The sequence below is a fragment of the Barbus barbus genome (assembly GCF_936440315.1).
Source record: "Barbus barbus genome assembly, chromosome: 12".
Classification (NCBI taxonomy): Eukaryota; Metazoa; Chordata; class Actinopteri; order Cypriniformes; family Cyprinidae; genus Barbus; species Barbus barbus.
In genome coordinates, this window is record NC_136740.1 from 15,692,402 (window position 1) to 15,712,830 (window position 20,429).

Here is a 20,429-nt window from a genome sequence, read left to right on the forward strand (position 1 = left end):
TCTGAGATGCGCCTGGAGTCTTCAGGTGGACCAAATGACCTTGTAAAGGAAATGGTAAGTGTCCTGTGAAAAAACACATTCTGTGTAACCGGATGTAGTGAAGGGCAATCTGAGGTATGCCTGCCTCCCCCGCCCCTCCCCTCCCCTTTGCTGTTTCTGTCATCTCGTCGCATCTCCTCTCATCTCCTCACGCGCACCGCGACTAGACCTTCATCTACCTGGCTGCTCGCAAAACCCTTCCCACTCCATCGCTGGGGGAAACCACGCGTTCAGCAACCAACAGCCGCTGACGAGACGATGCCAGGTACCGAATAACGTCGAGAAGAAATACAATATCTGGAACCCTCGCGCGCGTGTCCACCTCGACAAAGTCACGCTCCGATACGCACGACCACACACGCGCACGGGAGAGAGCAGTTCACGCGCGGCAGATGCTTCCCTGTCCTCGCTGAGATGATGGCTCTGTGGACGCTCTTCTGCATCCTCGCCATTGTGAAAAGTAAGTTATCTGGTCAAAGCAGGGGAAACGTTACGCTGAGGCTATTATTCGCGAAACCGGTCGTACGTGATGCAGGTTGCTGCGCGAGCATAGTAATGTATATGGTATTGTCATAAGATGTATGGAAGCAAACCGTAGCACCTTTGGAGATGGAGAGATGCTTGGCGGTAGACTATAAATCTATACAATCACTCTGGTGATGTGGTAATATTTAATGTGTGACCTAAGTGTTAACGGATATTATGTTCATATTTTCCTGTAAGTTGCGCACAGCGCGTGCTGTAGCGCATTAATATAGAATCACAGCGGCGGCATGTTTCTCATTGTGCGCAGAAGTGCTGAGCAGCGGTTATGGCACTGTAAGCCTGAATGATAATACACATCATTATTGCAATGAGCCGCAACCGCCACAACTGCTGAGATGTGATTTTTACAGTCTCTCTGGGGTCGCCTCTTGACGAAGATAACATTTAATTTGTGTTTATCACTCAGCATTGCCTCGCAGGAATGGTTTGGATAGTTGCAAAGCTATTATGAAAATTGTCATGTTCATAAAGCGAGGTTGCAGAAATGGCTTGAAGTGTGCGTGTGGAGACAGAAGGCATGGGTCTTTAACCCCCTGATGCATGCATTATTAAATCAATACGGAAAAAGAAAGTTTAATGTTTTCTTTACACTTCAAAACAAGAATGTAATGACTCCAACCCAGATGTTACACATCTGTCACCATGAATTTAGGGTTGTATCCTAAAGTGATCTAATAAACTACCATTTGTTGATAAGCCAAAAAAAAGAAAAAAGAAATGATAAAAAATCATATTGTATGAATACCATAATGAAATCATAATTAAATAAAATTACATAATTTATTTATTTTTCGCATTATAAAAATTACATCATGTAAATATTCCTATAATATTATAAGATAATCACAATATAATTTTATGCAAATCTCCACTGAAATGCTCAATAAACACATATACCCATCAAAGTCCAATATAGTGGACAGACATATTTTACATTGTGGGAAGAACACTAAAACAAAAAAATGTGACATTGCAAATAATGCCTGAACAAAAGGGTAGAAGATGCTGCTGCTATTTTTTGTTTTGTTACTGGATCTTCTGGAATTAGAAAAGATTTTAGAGGCACTTGGTACTACTACTTTTGTCAGCCATGTTTGTTTTATGTGTCATAAATAAAAACACAGTTACTGTTTCAGGACAGTTGATGATCAAAATAGGATAAAAGACAGAAAACTCCAAAATGATAATTTGCTGAAAATTTACTCACCCTCAGTTCATTCAAGATGTAGATGAGTTTGTTTCTTCATATGGAAAGATTTGGAGATATTTAGCATTACATCAATTGCTCATCATTGGACCCTCTGCAGTGAATGGAATGAGAGTTCAAAAAGCTGATAAAAACATCACAATAAACCAGTCCATCAATTAACATCTTGCGAAGTGAAAATATGTATTTTTGTAAGAATCATATCTATCCGTTGCCAAAATATGAGTCCATAATCCTTGATAACACAATCCATACCGATGGATGGCCCGAGGGTGAGTCAATTTTCAGTAAATCTTTGTTTTTGGGTGAAATATTCCATTAATGGTTAAATAAACGTAACATCACACACTCTGAATGGTTAAAAATGACTTTAGGGTTTAGATAAAAAATAAACAACAAAAAAAAGTATTGTAAGATGTAAAAAAAAGTAATTTGCTGTAAAAAGTTACCTGATGATCTCTAACAATCAAACTGTTGGTGTAACCTAATATAGTCTAATTCAGTCATTTTAAACCATGTTTCATTTAAAACCAGATCATTTAGATCTTACCACAGCTCACCTGTCAAAACATTTTGATGATGTAATGGTTGCAATTTCCCTGTTAGAAACACACTGATTGAACAAGAATTATAACTGAACATGCTTAGCATGAAAGAAAAAATTAATAAATGTGCTTGCACACATACGCACACATTACAGGCTGGTGGAAAACGGCTTAGGTCCTCCTTTCTAAGTGTCAGACCCCAGAAGGCTAATTCGGTTAATTAACTCTGACTACAAGCAAATGAGTAAAAGAACGAATGACCGTCAGACGTGTTGTGAAAGGGTTTGTTAGGGTCAAAAAAGAGGAGGGCCCTCACGCAACCTTCCTTCAAGCCCACAGCCCTCTTTTCTTCTTGGTACAGTATAAGCGTGTTCAGATTCTTTTCATAAGGACATATATAGTATTAGTACATTAGTGTATTACACTCACTAGGCAGTTAACGCAGTTACTCACCCAGTCATATTAGATAACCATTAACTGAAGATGACTGAAAAGTTTGTTATGGTGATGAACAGACATGCATCCAGTGTGCGAATGATTAGGGATATGTAATACACACATAAGGAGTACAGCAGTGCCCTGCTCTCTCATTAAGTGGTATCAAATCAGAAGCACTGACCTGTATTACATATTTAGCTTTCGTTCAGCTAAAACCCAACACTCTATACTTTGGAGATCATCTTTTGAGAAATAATCTTTTATGGTGTGTTAGTTACTAAAACTCTTCTCAGAATAAAAGCCACCATACTTTGCATTACCAATTTTTAATCTCTGTTCTGTTGCTGAACTGCAGGAAAAGTGATACATTGCCATTATCATTTTAAAGGGAAAGTTCACCCAAAAAAGTAAATTCTAAAAGATGAACAAAGTCTTATGAATTTGAATGACATCAGATGAATACAATCAGAGTTGTATAAAAAATGTCCTGAATTTTCCAAGCTTTATAACTGCAGTGAATGGGGATGGAGCTTTTGAAGCCAAAAAAGTACATCCATCCATCATAAAAGTGCTCCATACATTAACCCTTTCGCACGTGAGTTTAAAATATTCTAGCTGAGCGCCCAGGGTGAGTTTTTTCAGGCGACCGTTATTTTAGAATGTTTAGCCTTATTGTTTCCATGGCGACGCGTCATGCTTGTCATGTGGCACACTGCAGTCACAATAGCGCTGTATGACACATGGATTGCTTTATTTCGTTTTTGCTTTTTATTCAAAATATTCACAAACATGCTCACTATATTATGAAATATCCAGGACGGTGACGAGTCTGCTTACAGACAGGAGGTTAAGGAGCTGGCTGTCTGGTGCAGTCATAACAACCTGGAGCTCAACACGCTCAAAACTATGGAGATGATCGTGGACTTCAGGAGAAACCCCCCTGCACTCCCCCCACTCACCACCATGAACAGCACTGTGACCGCAGTGGAGTCGTTCAGATTCCTGGGCACCATAATTTCTCAGGACCTGAAGTGGGACAATCACATTGACTCTATTGTAAAAAAGGCCCAGCAAAGGTTGTACTTTCTTCGCCAGCTGAGGAAGTTCAACCTGCCACAGGAGCTGCTGAAACAGTTCTACTCTGCCATCATTGAATCTGTCCTCTGCACGTCAATAACTGTCTGTTTCAGCTCAGCTGCCAAATCTGACCTCAGAAGACTACAGAGGGTAGTCCGGACTGCTGAGCGAATCATTGGTACAACCCTCCCCACTCTCCAAGAACTGTACTTATCCAGAGTGAGCAAAAGGGCTGGTAAAAGCACTCTGGACCCCTCACATCCAGCACACTCCCTCTTTGAACTGTTACCATCTGGTCGAGAGACAGAGCTCTGAGCACCAGAACGACCAGACATAGGAACAGTTTCTTCCTTCAGTCAATCCATCTTACGCACACCTGACAATAAACGCGGAACACATAACTCTTATTATACATTATTTATTCACCACACATACTTATTTTTTTTATTTCAAATTTGCACATATCAGACCTGTACACACATAATTGTCTATATTATATATTGTGTTTTTGCTGTTTTGTACATTGCCTATTTGTATATTATTCTTTTATTATCTGTGTCCTGCCCTGTTGCTGTCTTTCTGTTGCACTGTGGAGCTTCTGTCACTATAACAAATTCCTCGTATGTGTAAACATACCTGGCCAAAAAAGCTCATTCTGATTCTGACTTTTTAGATGTATGGATGTACTTTTTTTGGGCTTCAAAAACTCGACCACCATTCACTGCCACTATGAAGCTTAGAAGAGACAGGACATTTTAATATACAGTAATTCTGATTGTATTATTCTGAAAGATGAAAGTCTTATACACCTAGGATGGCTTGAGGGTGAGTAAATCATGGGGAAATTTTCATTTTTGGGTGAACTATTCCTACTTATAAAGTTTGTGTCTTCTGAAGAGACACAATGCTTATATGTGAATAAAAACCTAAACTAAATCTATTGACCAAATAAAGCGATCGTGACTCTTCAGAAAACTTGGATTAAACTGCTCAATTCATATGGATTTCTTTTCAAATGTATTCATAAATGTTTTGAAGCATCGAAATTTGGTGCAGCGGATTTTAAACCGAGGGACAAAAATCTCAGTTTTTTTTTTTTTAAGATACATTTTTGGCATTTTCGCCTTTATTACAACAGGACAGATCGGAACTGACAGAACGCGAAGTTGGAGAGAGATAGGGGGCGGGATCAGGAAAGGTCCTCGAGTCGGGGTTCAAACTCAGGACAGCACACAACTGCACTGTATATCGGAGCGCCACCTGCAAAGCTATCAACAGCTGGCATTTCTTATTTGTGTTGATGAATGAAAAAAGAATGAAAGTCTTGTGTTTGGATTGGAATGACATGAGGGTGAGTAAATGACAGAATTTAGATTTTTGGGTGAACTATCCCTTAATAGCACTACTTCTACCACATTTTTTTTACCAAATTTATTTAGTATAACCTAATGCAATCAATTTGAGTCAGTATTATTAAAATCTAGACAAACAGACAGATAGATAGATGTGTAATGTTACAACTTGCAGCATATTTTTATTACCTGGCAAAAAATGTTTTTGCAGCAAAAAGTGCTGTACAGGCATACAGTAGGATAGGAAGGCACAGTATTCATAGGCACCCACCCAGCCAAAATATATGGTGAATCAATATTCAGTTCCTCTCACCTCGTCCATTCTGCCCACGCATTAACTGTAATTAATGTCAGCAAGTTGGTCCTGGCTCTGCTTTGCTGAACATCTTTCTGTTCGGCCTCTCTTTATCAAGGAGGAGCAGATTTGGCAGTGATTTGGACTAAATACAGCTTTGTGTAGCGTGTAACACGTGTCAGGTCTGATGTGTCACACTTGTATAGGGATCAATATGGGCCAACTGATCAGAAGGTAAGGAGCGGCTACTGGAGAGAGGGAAGCAACACAGCGGGTAGGTGAAAACCAAGAGTTTTGTTTACTGGTTAGAATCTTGCGTTCATTGAAGAATTTCTTAATTGCAATTTGTCTGGAGTATGTACATCTCAATACTGTCATTTAACAACATACAATGTATGACAATGCTTATAATCAACTCTCCTTTTGAAATTTTAGGAAGTTGGACTCATCAACTCAAACAAATCAACTCAATTGAGAGCAGTTGTCATATACTTTGTACAAAAAATGAAATAATAAAATAAAACTTATTGGAAAACTCAACAGACTCTGTTTGTTTATAACCAAAAAAAAACTGAAGGAAACAATAAACAATGTTTTCAAAACAAAATATTACAACTCAATTCAAATCACTCTTTCCCTTCACAATATAGCACAGTCTTTCAGCCAAATGAATCAAATATACAAGATTCACTGGATTGATTTAGTTAATGTCAGTTCAGAATCAAATGACTCGGATCAAAAGATTCGTTGACTCTTTAGAATCGTTCAGTTCAGAATCAATGTCTCTCCGTTCAAAGCTCAAGGAAAAATATGCAAAAACAAAGTCTCAGTCCTTTTTGTCAAAAAACAAAAAAGGAAAAGATTTCTCATACCAGTTTCGACGAACTCAAGATCAAAGTTCAACAATCAAATTGTCTCCAAGTGGGTGGCTCGCCTTTTACATACGCTCATATGCGTCTCACGTGTCCAGGATGATGATCGTAATTTCTCAAAAGAAACACAGAAGAGATGGAGAAAAAAACCCAGCCAAGGCAAGAATTTCACAACTTATTCAATAAGAAGATAATTTGCGGTGCTTTGGTGCTCCGTGTATCTACATCGGCCTTTATTCTCGATTCTCTGCCTCGTCGTCCTCTCACTTCGACATCAGCTCTTCTAAGTTCACTCAGAAATGTAATCTTTTGATTGCATTCAAGTTTCTTTTTCTCAATATCTATTTTTTTGATGCGGAGTATCTGGAAATCACTCAGTGTGCATATGCTTCGTCTGACTCGCTCGCTCTCTCTCTGCCTCGGAAAGCGGCAGTGTCGCCGGTGCATTCTCAGTGCGCTGCTACCATTGGCTCGTTGGAGTGTCAATCAATGCAGCACGATCAAGGATTGGACGAAACACTTTCTCTTCTAAAGCACTCGTTTTTTTTCTCTCTTATTCTCGTTTTCTTAATTTTTACATAACTTCAACTCTTTTACTGGTAGCCTGGATCACCCGGGTTACACTCTCCCCGCTTTGAGGATATGCAGGTCCCGCTGCATCCTTTAGGCTGCAAAGTCACTGCAGTAGGATTCTCACTACACATTTTCTGAGGGTCATCTCCAAGAGAAGAGGGCTCCCCCAATGACACAGTGAAAGCTGCACTGAGCCCCTGCAGTAATGACTGCACAACCAGAGAAAGGGGATTACCCAACGTGGAGTACTGTAACCTTCTTGGTGGTTCACAATGCCTTTGTGAGCGTCTAGGAACATCTGCCAAACTCTGGCCAATCTCCATTAAGCTGTCTCGGGGACTCCTCAAATTAACAGATTCGTTCTGTGTCAAGCTATCATTCCTTTCATCCTCTCCATTGAAAGTCCCAGATGGGGGTTTATCAGACCTTTGGTCCTGCTGTCCATTCTGCACAGGCATGTCACTTAAGACATCAGATCTTGTAGAGTCTTTCAACCGCGATCTCCCCTCCTCAGGTTCATCACGCAGACATCCGTCTTCATCATCAGGTAGGTCAGGTAAGTTCCCTTGCGACTCCGCTGAGGTAGAAAGCCTGATGTCTGTACTGATTGCAGTTCTCATTTCAGGAGAAACTTCTGACGTAACTCCAGTGTTTGACTGATCCTCAGGTCTATGGTTGGAAAGAATTCTGCTCTCAATGCTTGGTAAGTACCCAGGTACATAACTTGCAAAGTCATCTTCAGATTCAGAATCCTGGAATTCACTTTCAGACTCTCTTGAACCAGTGTTTTTCCGTGTTCTGGGTCTGCAGGGTCTCTTCTGTCTTACTGACTCAGTTTTGTCTTCCTCTTGCAGAAATCCACAGGGTAGTAGCAGATCGCGATGGAGTGTGCGGAGCGGCCCATCTTTGCCCTCAGGTTTAACAGTATAGACTGGTAAGTCGCCAGCTTTCTTGATCACGACGTAAACTTCTTTCTCCCACTTATCAGCCAACTTATTCTTTCCTCTTAGTCTGACATTCCTCACCAGAACGCGATCGCCAACCTCAAGGAATGAAGCAACCACTCTCTCATCAAACCTCCGCTTATTGCGCACAGCTACTTTTGCAGCGTTCTCTCTTGCTACCCTGTAGCTCTCCTTCAGTCGATCCTTCAAATTCCTCACATAACTTGAATGAGACTGGGATGACTTATCAGTAGGTAATCCAAAGGCCAAATCGACTGGTAGTCGGGGTTGCCTCCCGAACATTAACTCGTATGGGGAGATTCCAGTTGAGTCATTACGAGTACAGTTGTACGCGTGGACCAATGGCTTCACAAAACTCTTCCAGCAGGTCTTTCCCTTATCATCCAGGGTCCCCAACATCTGAAGCAGTGTCCTGTTGAAACGCTCCACAGGGTTGCCGCGAGGGTGATAAGGTGTCGTTCTCACTTTATGTATTCCTACTAAGGTGCACAGCTCCTTAATTAGTTTTGACTCAAAGTCGGGCCCCTGATCACTGTGGAGTTTCACCGGGAATCCGTAATGGACTAGGAAGTTATCCCACAGGCATTTGGCCACGGTTTGAGCTTTCTGGTTTCTGGTGGGTATCGCTACAGCGTACCTGGTGAAATGATCTGTGATTACTAGAATATCTTTTGTACCACTCCGATCAGGTTCAAGTGACAGAAAGTCCATGCAGACTAACTCAAGAGGTCTGCTTGTTACTATATTCACCAGGGGTGCAGCTCGCTCAGGAGGAGTCTTCCGCCTCACACAGCGCTCACAGGTCTTTATTTTCTCTTCCACAGTCGTTGCCATCCTTGGCCAGTAGAATCGGGATCTAGTGAGGTCCAGGGTTCTCTCGATCCCTAGATGGCCCATGTCGTTGTGCAAGCTCGTTAGCACTATCTCTCGGAGATCCACGGGTAACGCCAACTGATAAAGCACACTTCCTCGGTCCTGCCTCCTCCTAAATAACATTCCGTTCTTGAACTCGAATCTGCTCCACTCTCTTAGCCATAAGGATACTCCCGCAGGTTCTACTTTTCCAACTGGTTTCTTACCAGATTCAAGATATTTGATAACTTCTTTGAGTTCTGGATCAGCTCTTTGGTGTTCCTTCAGCTCCTCTTCAGACATTCGGGGAAGAACTGGAAGACCATGGGCATCCTCTTGCTGGAACTCTTGGGGTATTGCACCAACGCCGAGAGACAACGACTCAAACACAGTAGGTTGGGAGTACGACATGTCAGGATCAGTACAGCTCTGATACACTTGGTGTCTTTCGCAGAGAGCTTTCACCGCTGCTGGCAGTATCGTTGGTTGGTCTGATTCTGCTAAGTGGTGAAGAGTGAATTGCTTGATCCTTTCACACTCTTTTTGAGAGACAAAGTCATCCAGAGGCCTGTCATGAGGACGTCTCGAGAGTGCATCTGCATCCAGGTTTCGCTTGCCTGCACGATACTGAATCTTGAAGTTAAACGTCGACAGGCTAGACAGCCACCTATAGCTGGTCGCGTCAAGCTTCGCAGATGTCAGAATATAGGTGAGCGGGTTGCTGTCCGTTATCACAGTGAACTCTCCTCCATACAGATAGTCACTGAATTTGGTCGTAACTGCCCACTTGAGCGCGAGGAACTCTAATTTATGCGCTGGATATCTCGTTTCACTCTTGGTTAAGCCTCTGCTGGCGAAGGCAATTACTCTCATTCGACCTTCTTGTTCTTGATAAAGGGCAGCCCCAAGTCCAGTGGTGCTCGCATCCGTAGTCAGCACATAGGGAAGGCTGGGATCTGCAAATCCGAGGACTGGGGCTGAAGTCAACTTCTCCATGATAGTGTTGAAGGCCCTTTGGCATTCCTGAGTCCATCGATCTCCGAATTGCTCTTTAGGATCTCGGTACTGTGTACTTTCCTTCGGGCTTCGTCTCTGGTTTTTCTGCAGAGGGGGGTAGCCAACAGTAAGGTCGTTGAGAGGTCTTGTTATCTTGGAAAAGTCTTGGACGAACCTTCTGTAATATCCAGCGAATCCGAGAAAAGACTTGAGCTCTTTAAGGTTCCTAGGCCTCGGCCAGGTCTTGAGGGCTTCAATTTTGGATGGATCCGTTTCGACACCATTCTCAGACACTATGTGGCCCAGATATCGGACTGATGTTTGGAAAAACTTGCACTTTTTAGAAGAAAGCTTCAGTCCGTAATCTCTCAGCCGTTCTAGAACTTGAAGGAGTCTGGCTTCATGTTCTTCAAGAGTCTTAGAAAAGACTATAAGATCGTCAATGAAGACCAATACTTCTCTTCTATTAAGATCCCCCATGCACCGCTCCATGAGCCGTTGAAATGTGCTTGGTGCATTTGTGATCCCTTGGGGCATTCGGTTGAACTCCCAGAATCCCAATGGGCATACGAACGCCGTTTTCTGTTTGTCAGCCTCTTCCATCTCGATTTGGTAGAAACCAGATTTCAAGTCAAGAACTGAAAACCACTTGGATCCAGTCAGAACAGAAAAGGCTTCTTCCAGATTCGGCAGAGCATACGCATCCTTTATGGTTTGGGAATTCAACTTTCTGAAATCGATACACAAGCGCACATCGTTGTTTTTCTTCCTCACGACTACTATGGGGGAAGCGAATGGGGATTCAGATTGTCTTATGACACCGGCATCAATGAGCTCTTTGAGGTGTCTTCTTACTGCATCCACATCTTGGGGGTGGATAGGTCTAGCACGCTGCTTGAAGGGTGTCTTGTCATTAAGATTGATATGGTGTTTCACCTTATCAGTATGGCCGTAATCTAACTCGTGCAGTGCGAAAACATTTGGCATGGAGTTCACTAGATCCGTTATCCGCTCCTTCCATTCACATGACAAGGGAGAGTCACCGAAGTCAGGAACAATGACTTGTGAAGGATTCGCTGCTTTGCACTCAGGGATACTCATGGGCTGTCTTCCTTCAATCACATTCTGGACGGCATGTACTTCGGCCAGTACTGCTCTTGGAGGGATTATTAAATCAGTCTGCGTCTCGTTCTTCAGCACTACTGGTATCTGGACATTGCGCTTCGGCGGTAAGGAGTGCAGACTATTAGCCACTAGCAGTCCGCCAGGCAAGAAGGATGATGTTGATGGTTCCACTGTCACCAAAGTCTCCGACAGCGGCCCAATGATGTTGACACAGCCGTCGAGAACTACGGTGCTTCCGGCTGTTATGACTTCAGGCGTACCTCCCTTTACTTTTACTTGGCCCAAGACTCTTGCACTCGCTCGTAGTCGTCTTGCTTCAAGGACTCTTATGACAGCTCGATACCCATGGTAATATGACTTAACTTGGGGCATGGTCGCTTGCGCATGATCAGCATACAGGACGTCCAATGTGTTGGTGCCAATGAGGATTTGAGGTGTATACGTCAGATCTGGAACCACTAGGGCCAATGTTGGAACTTCAGCTTCAATTCCTAGGAATTCCTGAGGAAACTTCAGAGTCAATTCAACATATCCTAGATAGGGAACGGCCTGTCCATTTGCTCCTTCAACTTCTAACAGGTGGTTCAACGGTTGCATGGGATGCTGTGATAGGTGACTTTTGTAGAAAGACAGGGGAATTGTCGTTACCTGAGATCCTGTGTCCAACAAGCAGTTCACTTTCTTCCCTTCGACTTTAATTTGTGCAGTGCATTTCATTCCTACCAGTCCAGCTGGTATCTTGAAGGAGCTTCTGGTGTCGGCCTGCTTGTCAAACACTCGTCGATGCTTAGGGCATTGTTCATTTTTCTCAGTCCCCGTCAGCCCTGCGACAGAAACTGACTTTAATTTAAAGACTCTGTGGCAAGTCCTTGTTGGAGATCCCACTCTGCCTGCCTTTCTCTCAGCCTCCTTCTCTTTTCTTCAACTCTAGATGGATTTGGGGGACTTTCGCAGTTGATGGCTAGGTGGCCGTCATCCCCACAGCGGAAACAATACCATGGCCGAGGCCGATTGGTTCTAATCTCAGTGTGTTCTGGTCTTGCATGTCTGTCTTTGCTGTTTTCCCCGGCGCCAGGTTTACTCAGGTTCTCTCTCTGACTGAGGGATCTTTCAGACTGGTATCTCTGTGCTCCAGAAGCAGCAACTTGGACTTTAAGCACCGCTATCTGTTCCTTCAGTTCCTGAAGATCACTCATCCCTGCTTGCTCTCTCACTTCCTGATGAGTAGCTGTTTTAATGGCTGCAACTTGGCTTTGGAGAGCTGCAATCTCTTTCTTCAGAATGCCTACTTCAACCATTTCAGGGGGTTGCACTTTACTCTTCTGCTTAGAGGCTTTCGGCTTGGGAGCAGCAAGAGCTGGGAAATCAGTGTCTTCCTCCGATGTGCTGCAATAAGCAGACTGTTGGTGTGCTGCTGTACGCAGTTTAAGGGGAACTGATGGGTGCTTACTCATACTCAGATGCTTCCTCATTCTCTCCTCCTTTGATGTTTGCTTATCTTCTGCTGTACGGATGAGTATAGCTAATTCAGCAAAAGGAGGTGGGTCTGCCTTTCTCTTTTCGAGCTGCAGATCAGCTATCAGGGCATTGTCCCAGCAGCCACGGCAGAACTGCCTCAACAGACAACGGTCTCGTTCACTCTCTGCAACTCCACTCCGTCTGATGGCAGCACTCAGAATTACATGCAATCTGTGGAGGTAGGCGGATGACCTTTCGCCAGGATTCTGCAGGGTGCTTATAAACTTTGCTAATAATTCATCCCCGTCCTCCACCGACCCATAGACGGACTCCAGCAGCCTAAGACACTCTGACGACGGAGCGTTCGGGTTCACATGCTTGATTATGTCTGAAGCAGGCGGTAACAAGCAGTCCAGGATTTTCCGCGTCTTGTGCGACTCAAGAAGGGATGGATCATTCAGTAAGTAGTCAACACTTGCCCTCCAGGTGTCGAAGTCAGGCTCGTTGTTTGGACGAGGGCTCCTCCCAGAGAAAGCTTTCAGGCGGAATGAAACACTGTGTGGGGACACGGGATCACTCGTTCTCATAATGTGTTCCATCACTATTCTCTGGATGCCTGAAGGGTTCATAGCAGACATGGGAAGCTTCACTGATATTGTCTCAGCAGAGTTGGCATCTGCATCATTCGAAAAGTGAGGCGACGCTGCGCCTATGTTCACCGTGACTGGGTTTTCAGGCTCTATTCTCAGTTCAGAGGGTGACTTGAATCCTTCCAACCGCGAAGGAGTGCTAGTCGCACTTGTCAAGGGGCTTGTCTCTGGAGGGCCTTGCTCTTGCCTAGGTCCTGCTCTACGTGACGCATCAGCTTGAGCTTTCACTCCACTAACCTTCATCAATTCTCGTTGGAGAACATCTTGTAGGGTTTCCCCATTGGCGCTTGCTATTGCTTGTAGTTTCTCCAAGCACTCAGCGGTGGCGCTACTAGTGGCGGGGGTGTAAACCGTACCCAGAGCGCGCACATGGAACACGGTGTCTGCATCAATAGGGCTCACTAAGGTTAGTGGCAGCTGGGGCTCAAGATCGCACATGGCTGAACTGTACGTGAACTCCACTACTGCATTACGATGAAACTCAGATTGTGGATCGTCAATCAGTAGATTGCGTCGTATGGAGCCAAATCTCAAGAGGCATGTTTCTAGTGCTTGATCTGATTCAGTCAGAGTTATGCCACTAACGATTACTGCATTTTGCACATTAACGCCTTCCTGTTCCACAACATCCATTTCTGTCAGATTCACTGTACGTACTCGTATTGATGATTATTCACCTCAGTCGCTGCAGCGTCCTGTCTCCTGGCTGGCTCGCCAAAGTGTAGCGTGTAACACGTGTCAGGTCTGATGTGTCACACTTGTATAGGGATCAATATGGGCCAACTGATCAGAAGGTAAGGAGCGGCTACTGGAGAGAGGGAAGCAACACAGCGGGTAGGTGAAAACCAAGAGTTTTGTTTACTGGTTAGAATCTTGCGTTCATTGAAGAATTTCTTAATTGCAATTTGTCTGGAGTATGTACATCTCAATACTGTCATTTAACAACATACAATGTATGACAATGCTTATAATCAACTCTCCTTTTGAAATTTTAGGAAGTTGGACTCATCAACTCAAACAAATCAACTCAATTGAGAGCAGTTGTCATATACTTTGTACAAAAAATGAAATAATAAAATAAAACTTATTGGAAAACTCAACAGACTCTGTTTGTTTATAACCAAAAAAAAACTGAAGGAAACAATAAACAATGTTTTCAAAACAAAATATTACAACTCAATTCAAATCACTCTTTCCCTTCACAATATAGCACAGTCTTTCAGCCAAATGAATCAAATATACAAGATTCACTGGATTGATTTAGTTAATGTCAGTTCAGAATCAAATGACTCGGATCAAAAGATTCGTTGACTCTTTAGAATCGTTCAGTTCAGAATCAATGTCTCTCCGTTCAAAGCTCAAGGAAAAATATGCAAAAACAAAGTCTCAGTCCTTTTTGTCAAAAAACAAAAAAGGAAAAGATTTCTCATACCAGTTTCGACGAACTCAAGATCAAAGTTCAACAATCAAATTGTCTCCAAGTGGGTGGCTCGCCTTTTACATACGCTCATATGCGTCTCACGTGTCCAGGATGATGATCGTAATTTCTCAAAAGAAACACAGAAGAGATGGAGAAAAAAACCCAGCCAAGGCAAGAATTTCACAACTTATTCAATAAGAAGATAATTTGCGGTGCTTTGGTGCTCCGTGTATCTACATCGGCCTTTATTCTCGATTCTCTGCCTCGTCGTCCTCTCACTTCGACATCAGCTCTTCTAAGTTCACTCAGAAATGTAATCTTTTGATTGCATTCAAGTTTCTTTTTCTCAATATCTATTTTTTTTGATGCGGAGTATCTGGAAATCACTCAGTGTGCATATGCTTCGTCTGACTCGCTCGCTCTCTCTCTGCCTCGGAAAGCGGCAGTGTCGCCGGTGCATTCTCAGTGCGCTGCTACCATTGGCTCGTTGGAGTGTCAATCAATGCAGCACGATCAAGGATTGGACGAAACACTTTCTCTTCTAAAGCACTCGTTTTTTTTCTCTCTTATTCTCGTTTTCTTAATTTTTACATAACTTCAACTCTTTTACTGGTAGCCTGGATCACCCGGGTTACATTTGGCCTTAAGGGAGCCGTAAAAACAGACAAAGCCTGTTGTGGAGTGACTTACGGCCCACCTTTATCTACCGGCTGATCGATGGTGGAGAAACAGAGGGTCGAGCCCTCTCCACCTCCTGCATTATAACTGCTACAAACTCACACCCAGGAATCAGACTTTACAACATACCAGATGAGATGGATGGATGGATGGATGTTTTCAAACAGAGCACACTGACTGCAAGCGGACGGTGGAACAGGAGGCAGACTTTGACATGGAATAGTCAGGCAAGAATCAGTGGACTGCGTTTGGTGTGTTTCATCAAGAACGAGACAGATCTCAAAGCTGCAGGCTTGCATACTAATCAAATTACATGTACGCAAACTTGCCCGTGCGTGTATCACTGTCTTTCTCATTTGCACACACGCATAAAGAGATGCGCATTTTGAGGGGTCAATAAAGAGCAGTGAGTGTATGTGTGGATGGGAGGTTCACCTCCTGGTCTATTTTTAGCGTTTATTATTCACACCTCGGCACACACACTCCTCCTCGCAGAGTCTATGTCTCTCCCTTACTATCGGTTAAACACACTGACTCTCAAAGGCCTTTCAAGGACGTTCTGGCATCTTCTTTTAGTACATAAACTGATCGCTAAACCCCACCTTGTCTCTCAGAGTCTTTACGCACTTGAAACTTCCCCATCTAATTTAAATGAACTGTTCACTCAAAAATTAAAGTTCTGTCATCATTTGCTCACCATCATGTCGTTCCAAGCCTGTATGGCTTACTTTCTTATGTGGAACACAATAAGGAGATTATTTTCCATCCAATTACCACAAAATGAATATGTAGCTTTAAAGCTACAAAAATGAGCACAAAGCTTTGTGAAGATGATCCATTCACTTGTGCGCTGTTTGAAGCCATACAATAGCTGTGGTTGAGAAATAGATCAAATTAAAGTCTTTCCTTGATAATATTTTGTGAGCTGTTAACCCGAGAACTGACTGAGTCCTCTAGAGCTAGATCAGAGAGGTTTTGTGAATTGGATCAATTGATAAGATGAAAAGATCTTACTCAAAAGAACTATTCGTTCACCAATTGGACATCACTTCTCTCATGAAAACCAGTAGGAGTGCAAGGAAGAAGACTTGGAATATATGCGTTGTAAGCTAAATGGACCACTTTTATGCTACTTTTGTTGTGAATTTTGCATAATTTATGAAGCTGTGAAGGTCTCATTCATTGTAATTGCATGTAAAAATATCCGTGCTTTACGGATAAAGAATGACATGAACATAAATGATAACTTGTCTTTTATAAATCTACACTACCATTTAAAAGTTTGGTGCCAGTATTTATTGAGTTTTTTGATATATCAATTTATTCTTTAATGCAGCAAGTTTGCATTAAACTGATTAAAAGTGACAATTATGACATAAAATTTTTATATTTCAAATGAATACTGTGCTTTTGAACTTTCTGTTCAGAAAAGAATGCTGAGAGAAGCATTGTGGTTGCCACATCATGGTTAGCACAACTGTCTTCAACACTAATAATATAAAATGTTTCTTGAATATCAATATCTTGAATAAGTGACACTGCAGAATGGAGTAATGATTGCTGAAAATTCAGCTTTTGCCATCACAGCAATAAATTATACAATTTATTTATAATATACAAAAATATAGTAACATTTATTTTAAAATTGTTTAAAAACGTTATTTCAAATTCTAATAATCCTTCACAATATGACTGTTTTTACTGTATTTTTGATTAAATAAATGCAAAGACAATAAAAAAATCTTACTGACCTCAAACATTTGAACACACAAACCCTATTTTGCTTTCCTGCCTTTCTCTGTTTCTCTCTCTCCCTGTCTCTTTTTGCCGTTTCATGTAGATTGTGGCTTATATGTGCATATAACATGCTTACATTGCACTCTTGTCATCTGATCGGTAGGTCAGTCATGCAGGCTCAACACTTTAACCCATCTAGATAAGGCAATGATCTGACACTCTGGACTGCTCTCATATCTCTGATCCACAGACCATTTCAGCAGCCAACAAATGATACTGAGGTTTTCCAATTTCACACAGATAAACAACCAGCATGTCTCGCATGCTAATCTTCTACAGTAGCTGGAATAGCTGTTAAAAAAGCTTGTAGACCAGAGGTCTTCAGCATTTTCATTCCAAGGTCCCCTTAAACAGACCGAGAAAGAGAGAGAGAGATACATTTTTAAACTGGCTGCATGATAACAATGCATATGATACCATATTAATGTATCACACAAATATTAATGTATTTACATGCTTTCATTGCGAAGCCATATATATCATACTTGTATATTATACAGTACTATACATTACATTGAGCTTCTTTAGTTTTTGGTAGACGTTAGTGCACTATAGTATTTTCATTTAACAATTTTTTATGATTTAGAAAGAAAACATGAATAGCCATGTGTCATGGAGGTAAAAAGCGCAGAACTATGATTCAGCAAATACCTTATGAATATTCATAACTCGTTACCTCATTTATTCTGCGTTGAACTTTTGTTCTTTATATTCTGTCATCTGGCAAAACACATGCCCATATTATTTGAGAAAGATGGACTATGATGTTCTTGAGATGTCAAGAATTTTCCTGGGGGACAGAAAGAGAAAGCAAGCAAGTAATATGGAGAGAAAAAGAGGCTTTTAAACCTTTAGCTTTTTGGATGGCAAGGCTTTTACTAACAGTAGAGCTTTATCGTTTATTTCATGAGGAACAACTTAAAAACAGCTACTTTATAGATTAATTAAAGAATATGAGATCTCATATTTATCAAATTCACTTTTTAATGTATTCAAGGTAAAAAAAAATGATTTGAGAAAGAATCTAATGGAATCTAATATGCAAATATGAATTATACATTGTTGAAGCAAAATAAACCTTTTTTTGCGTGAAACTATTTTTTGGTGATCAACACTTTATAATAAATGCATTTAATTACTTGAAATATTTAAACAAAGCTCAAGGACAACCTTCAGGTCAGGTGTAATAATTTCTGATGAGCTGCTGTTTTTAATCCAGATGTGCACATGTGTTGCCAAGCCAATGTTATTTTTAGATGAGCACAATCAAGCTCAGACAAGCCATTCCAAATCAACCAGACATAAACCTGCCAACACAAGCTGGAATAAGTGTAAACACTCAATTTTTCAGAACCATTTTGTGTCTATGGAGCATATGGTGATACAGAAGAAAGCCAGATCCAGAAACAGCACACAATGTATGAAGGGAAGCATAACAATAAAAGAGGTTCAGAGTGCTATCCATCCTTTTACAGCACATTTAAAGAGGGCACTGTACGTTCATAGCTGAATAAGAGTGTTGTTGAACTGCTTAAAGGCTGATCTTTCACTCCAAGACTTTAGAATATATATAGTGATTTGCAAAAATGCTGTGATTACAGCATTTCATGCATCAGTCAGCAATGCTAATGCAGTTTTACTGCACAAAATGAAAGCACAGTCTACATATGTAATGATTCTTATGACAATAAAATGACATTCTGAAATAACATTACGATTTGAGCTATTTCTAAGTCTGCTGGTAAACAAAAACGTGGCATCAAAACCATATTCTGAGGGGTAGAATTTGGGGACATATTGCCAGGCAGGATTATCCTGTAAAGGAGACAATGTCAGCCAGATGAGTTTATGAAGCCGACTCCCCTCTTGTCCTTGTGGAATGGATGTGGTATGTGTGATGCAATGCGATGTGCGGTAACACAATAGCTTTCTATGGCCAGCAATTTGTTTGGCCTGTCTTTGGAAGCTTTCACCGTTATGAGTGTGCTTTAGATGCTCAGATCAATACCATCAGCTCTAAGCATCGGTCTAAAACACATCGTCCTATTCCTCCTGAATCGGCTTCTCTATTTCTTCTTCTCCGAAGGCATGTACTACCCAAATGCAGCAAATAAATATAGCACAAATATTTATATAATAGCCTGAATGGAGAGTCTTGTTTTGTAACGGGGATGTTTATCCCCGTCACACTATCTATGTGCATGAGTGAACATGTATGTGTGTATGTGAACTAACCTACATAAATGTGGTTTGATAAGACTGGGGAAAGGGATAAAAGGATAGTCCATCCAAAAATGGTCTTTTTCTTTTGCCAAAAGATATTTTGAAGAATGCTGGTAAAAAAAAAAAAACATTTTGGTTCCCATTTATATCCATGGGATGTGTGTGTGTGCGCGCGTGTGCGTGTGTGTGTGTGTGTATGTAATATATAGATATATATGGGTGAGTAAATTATGAGGGTGACTGTCTCTTGAAAGAAAAATTATGGAAAAATGATTGCAATCATTTCATTTTGTGAGGAATTTATAACAAACAATTTTGAAAATTCATATTTTTGGAGCAAAAAAAACAAACAAATCTTATCTAAAACATTTGAGACCTGTAATATTTTTTGGATGATCTGTTTTAGGTTATTTGTTAAATGTTATAATGACTGAAAGATACTATGTTTACTTATAATATAGGATCAATATAATGTAGTAAAAAAAAGAGGCATGTTATTATTTATAATGTGATTATTTGCTTTGATATATATATATGGTATTGTCGCTTTGGCATGTAAATTTGTAGTTTAGTCTGTGAGTTATTAAGGAAAATGTAAAACATGTCAGAATTGCCCCTTGTCTCCCCTACAATAATTTTCTCTACATAAGCCAAAGCACAAGGAAACATTATAAGCACTTATAGAGAGAGCTGGAGAAGACAGCATCCCACTGCCTGGCTTTATATAGCACAGCAAACACACAGAGAGAGGATCAAAAGAGAAGAGAAAACATGCTGATTTATTAAAATACCTTCTGCATCAACACAACCCCGCACAACATTGTCTTAAAGAGGAGAGAGAGAGGAAAGGATGGATGGACTGAGAGAAAAGAGGATGGAGGATGACGAGAGGAAAGAGAGAGAAAAGGAAATGAGGATAGTCTTTGCAGCATTTGCTGAACATTAACAGTCGTTTCAAAACCATGGACATAAATAAGGGGTTCGTCCCCTGTTTGCTGTTCTAACAGCTTTCAGTCCTTAGGGAAAGCTTCATACTTGATGATGGATCATTGATGCAGGGGGTTGTTCCTATTTAAATGCAGTGGTGATCTGTGCTGTTTAGGCTTTGTGAGGGCCAGTCAAGATCTTCCACGCCAGAATCAGTTAACCTTTTCTATGTAAACCTTGCTTTGTGTATTATGATTCTGGAGCAGAAGAAGTATGCCCAGTTCTACTAAAATTAATTAAATATTATAATCAATAATAAAAAATAATACTTAATTTTTGGCAATCTGTGTAAAATTCGACTCTGCACTCATCTTTTGAAAAGTACATTACTGCT

General features: G+C 41.3%; 1 protein-coding gene across 1 annotated transcript in view; it reads left to right on the plus strand.

The window, feature by feature from the left end:
- Window positions 1–453: 453 nt before the first annotated feature.
- LOC306878186 (neuronal acetylcholine receptor subunit beta-2-like) overlaps window positions 454–20,429 on the plus strand; it is a gene marked incomplete at both ends in the record, with an annotated part of 38,632 nt that continues 18,656 nt past the window's right edge. The window contains one exon of the mRNA XM_079430372.1: window positions 454–499. Coding sequence (XP_079286498.1) covers window positions 454–499 — 46 coding nt within the window. The remainder of the gene's footprint in view (window positions 500–20,429) is intronic.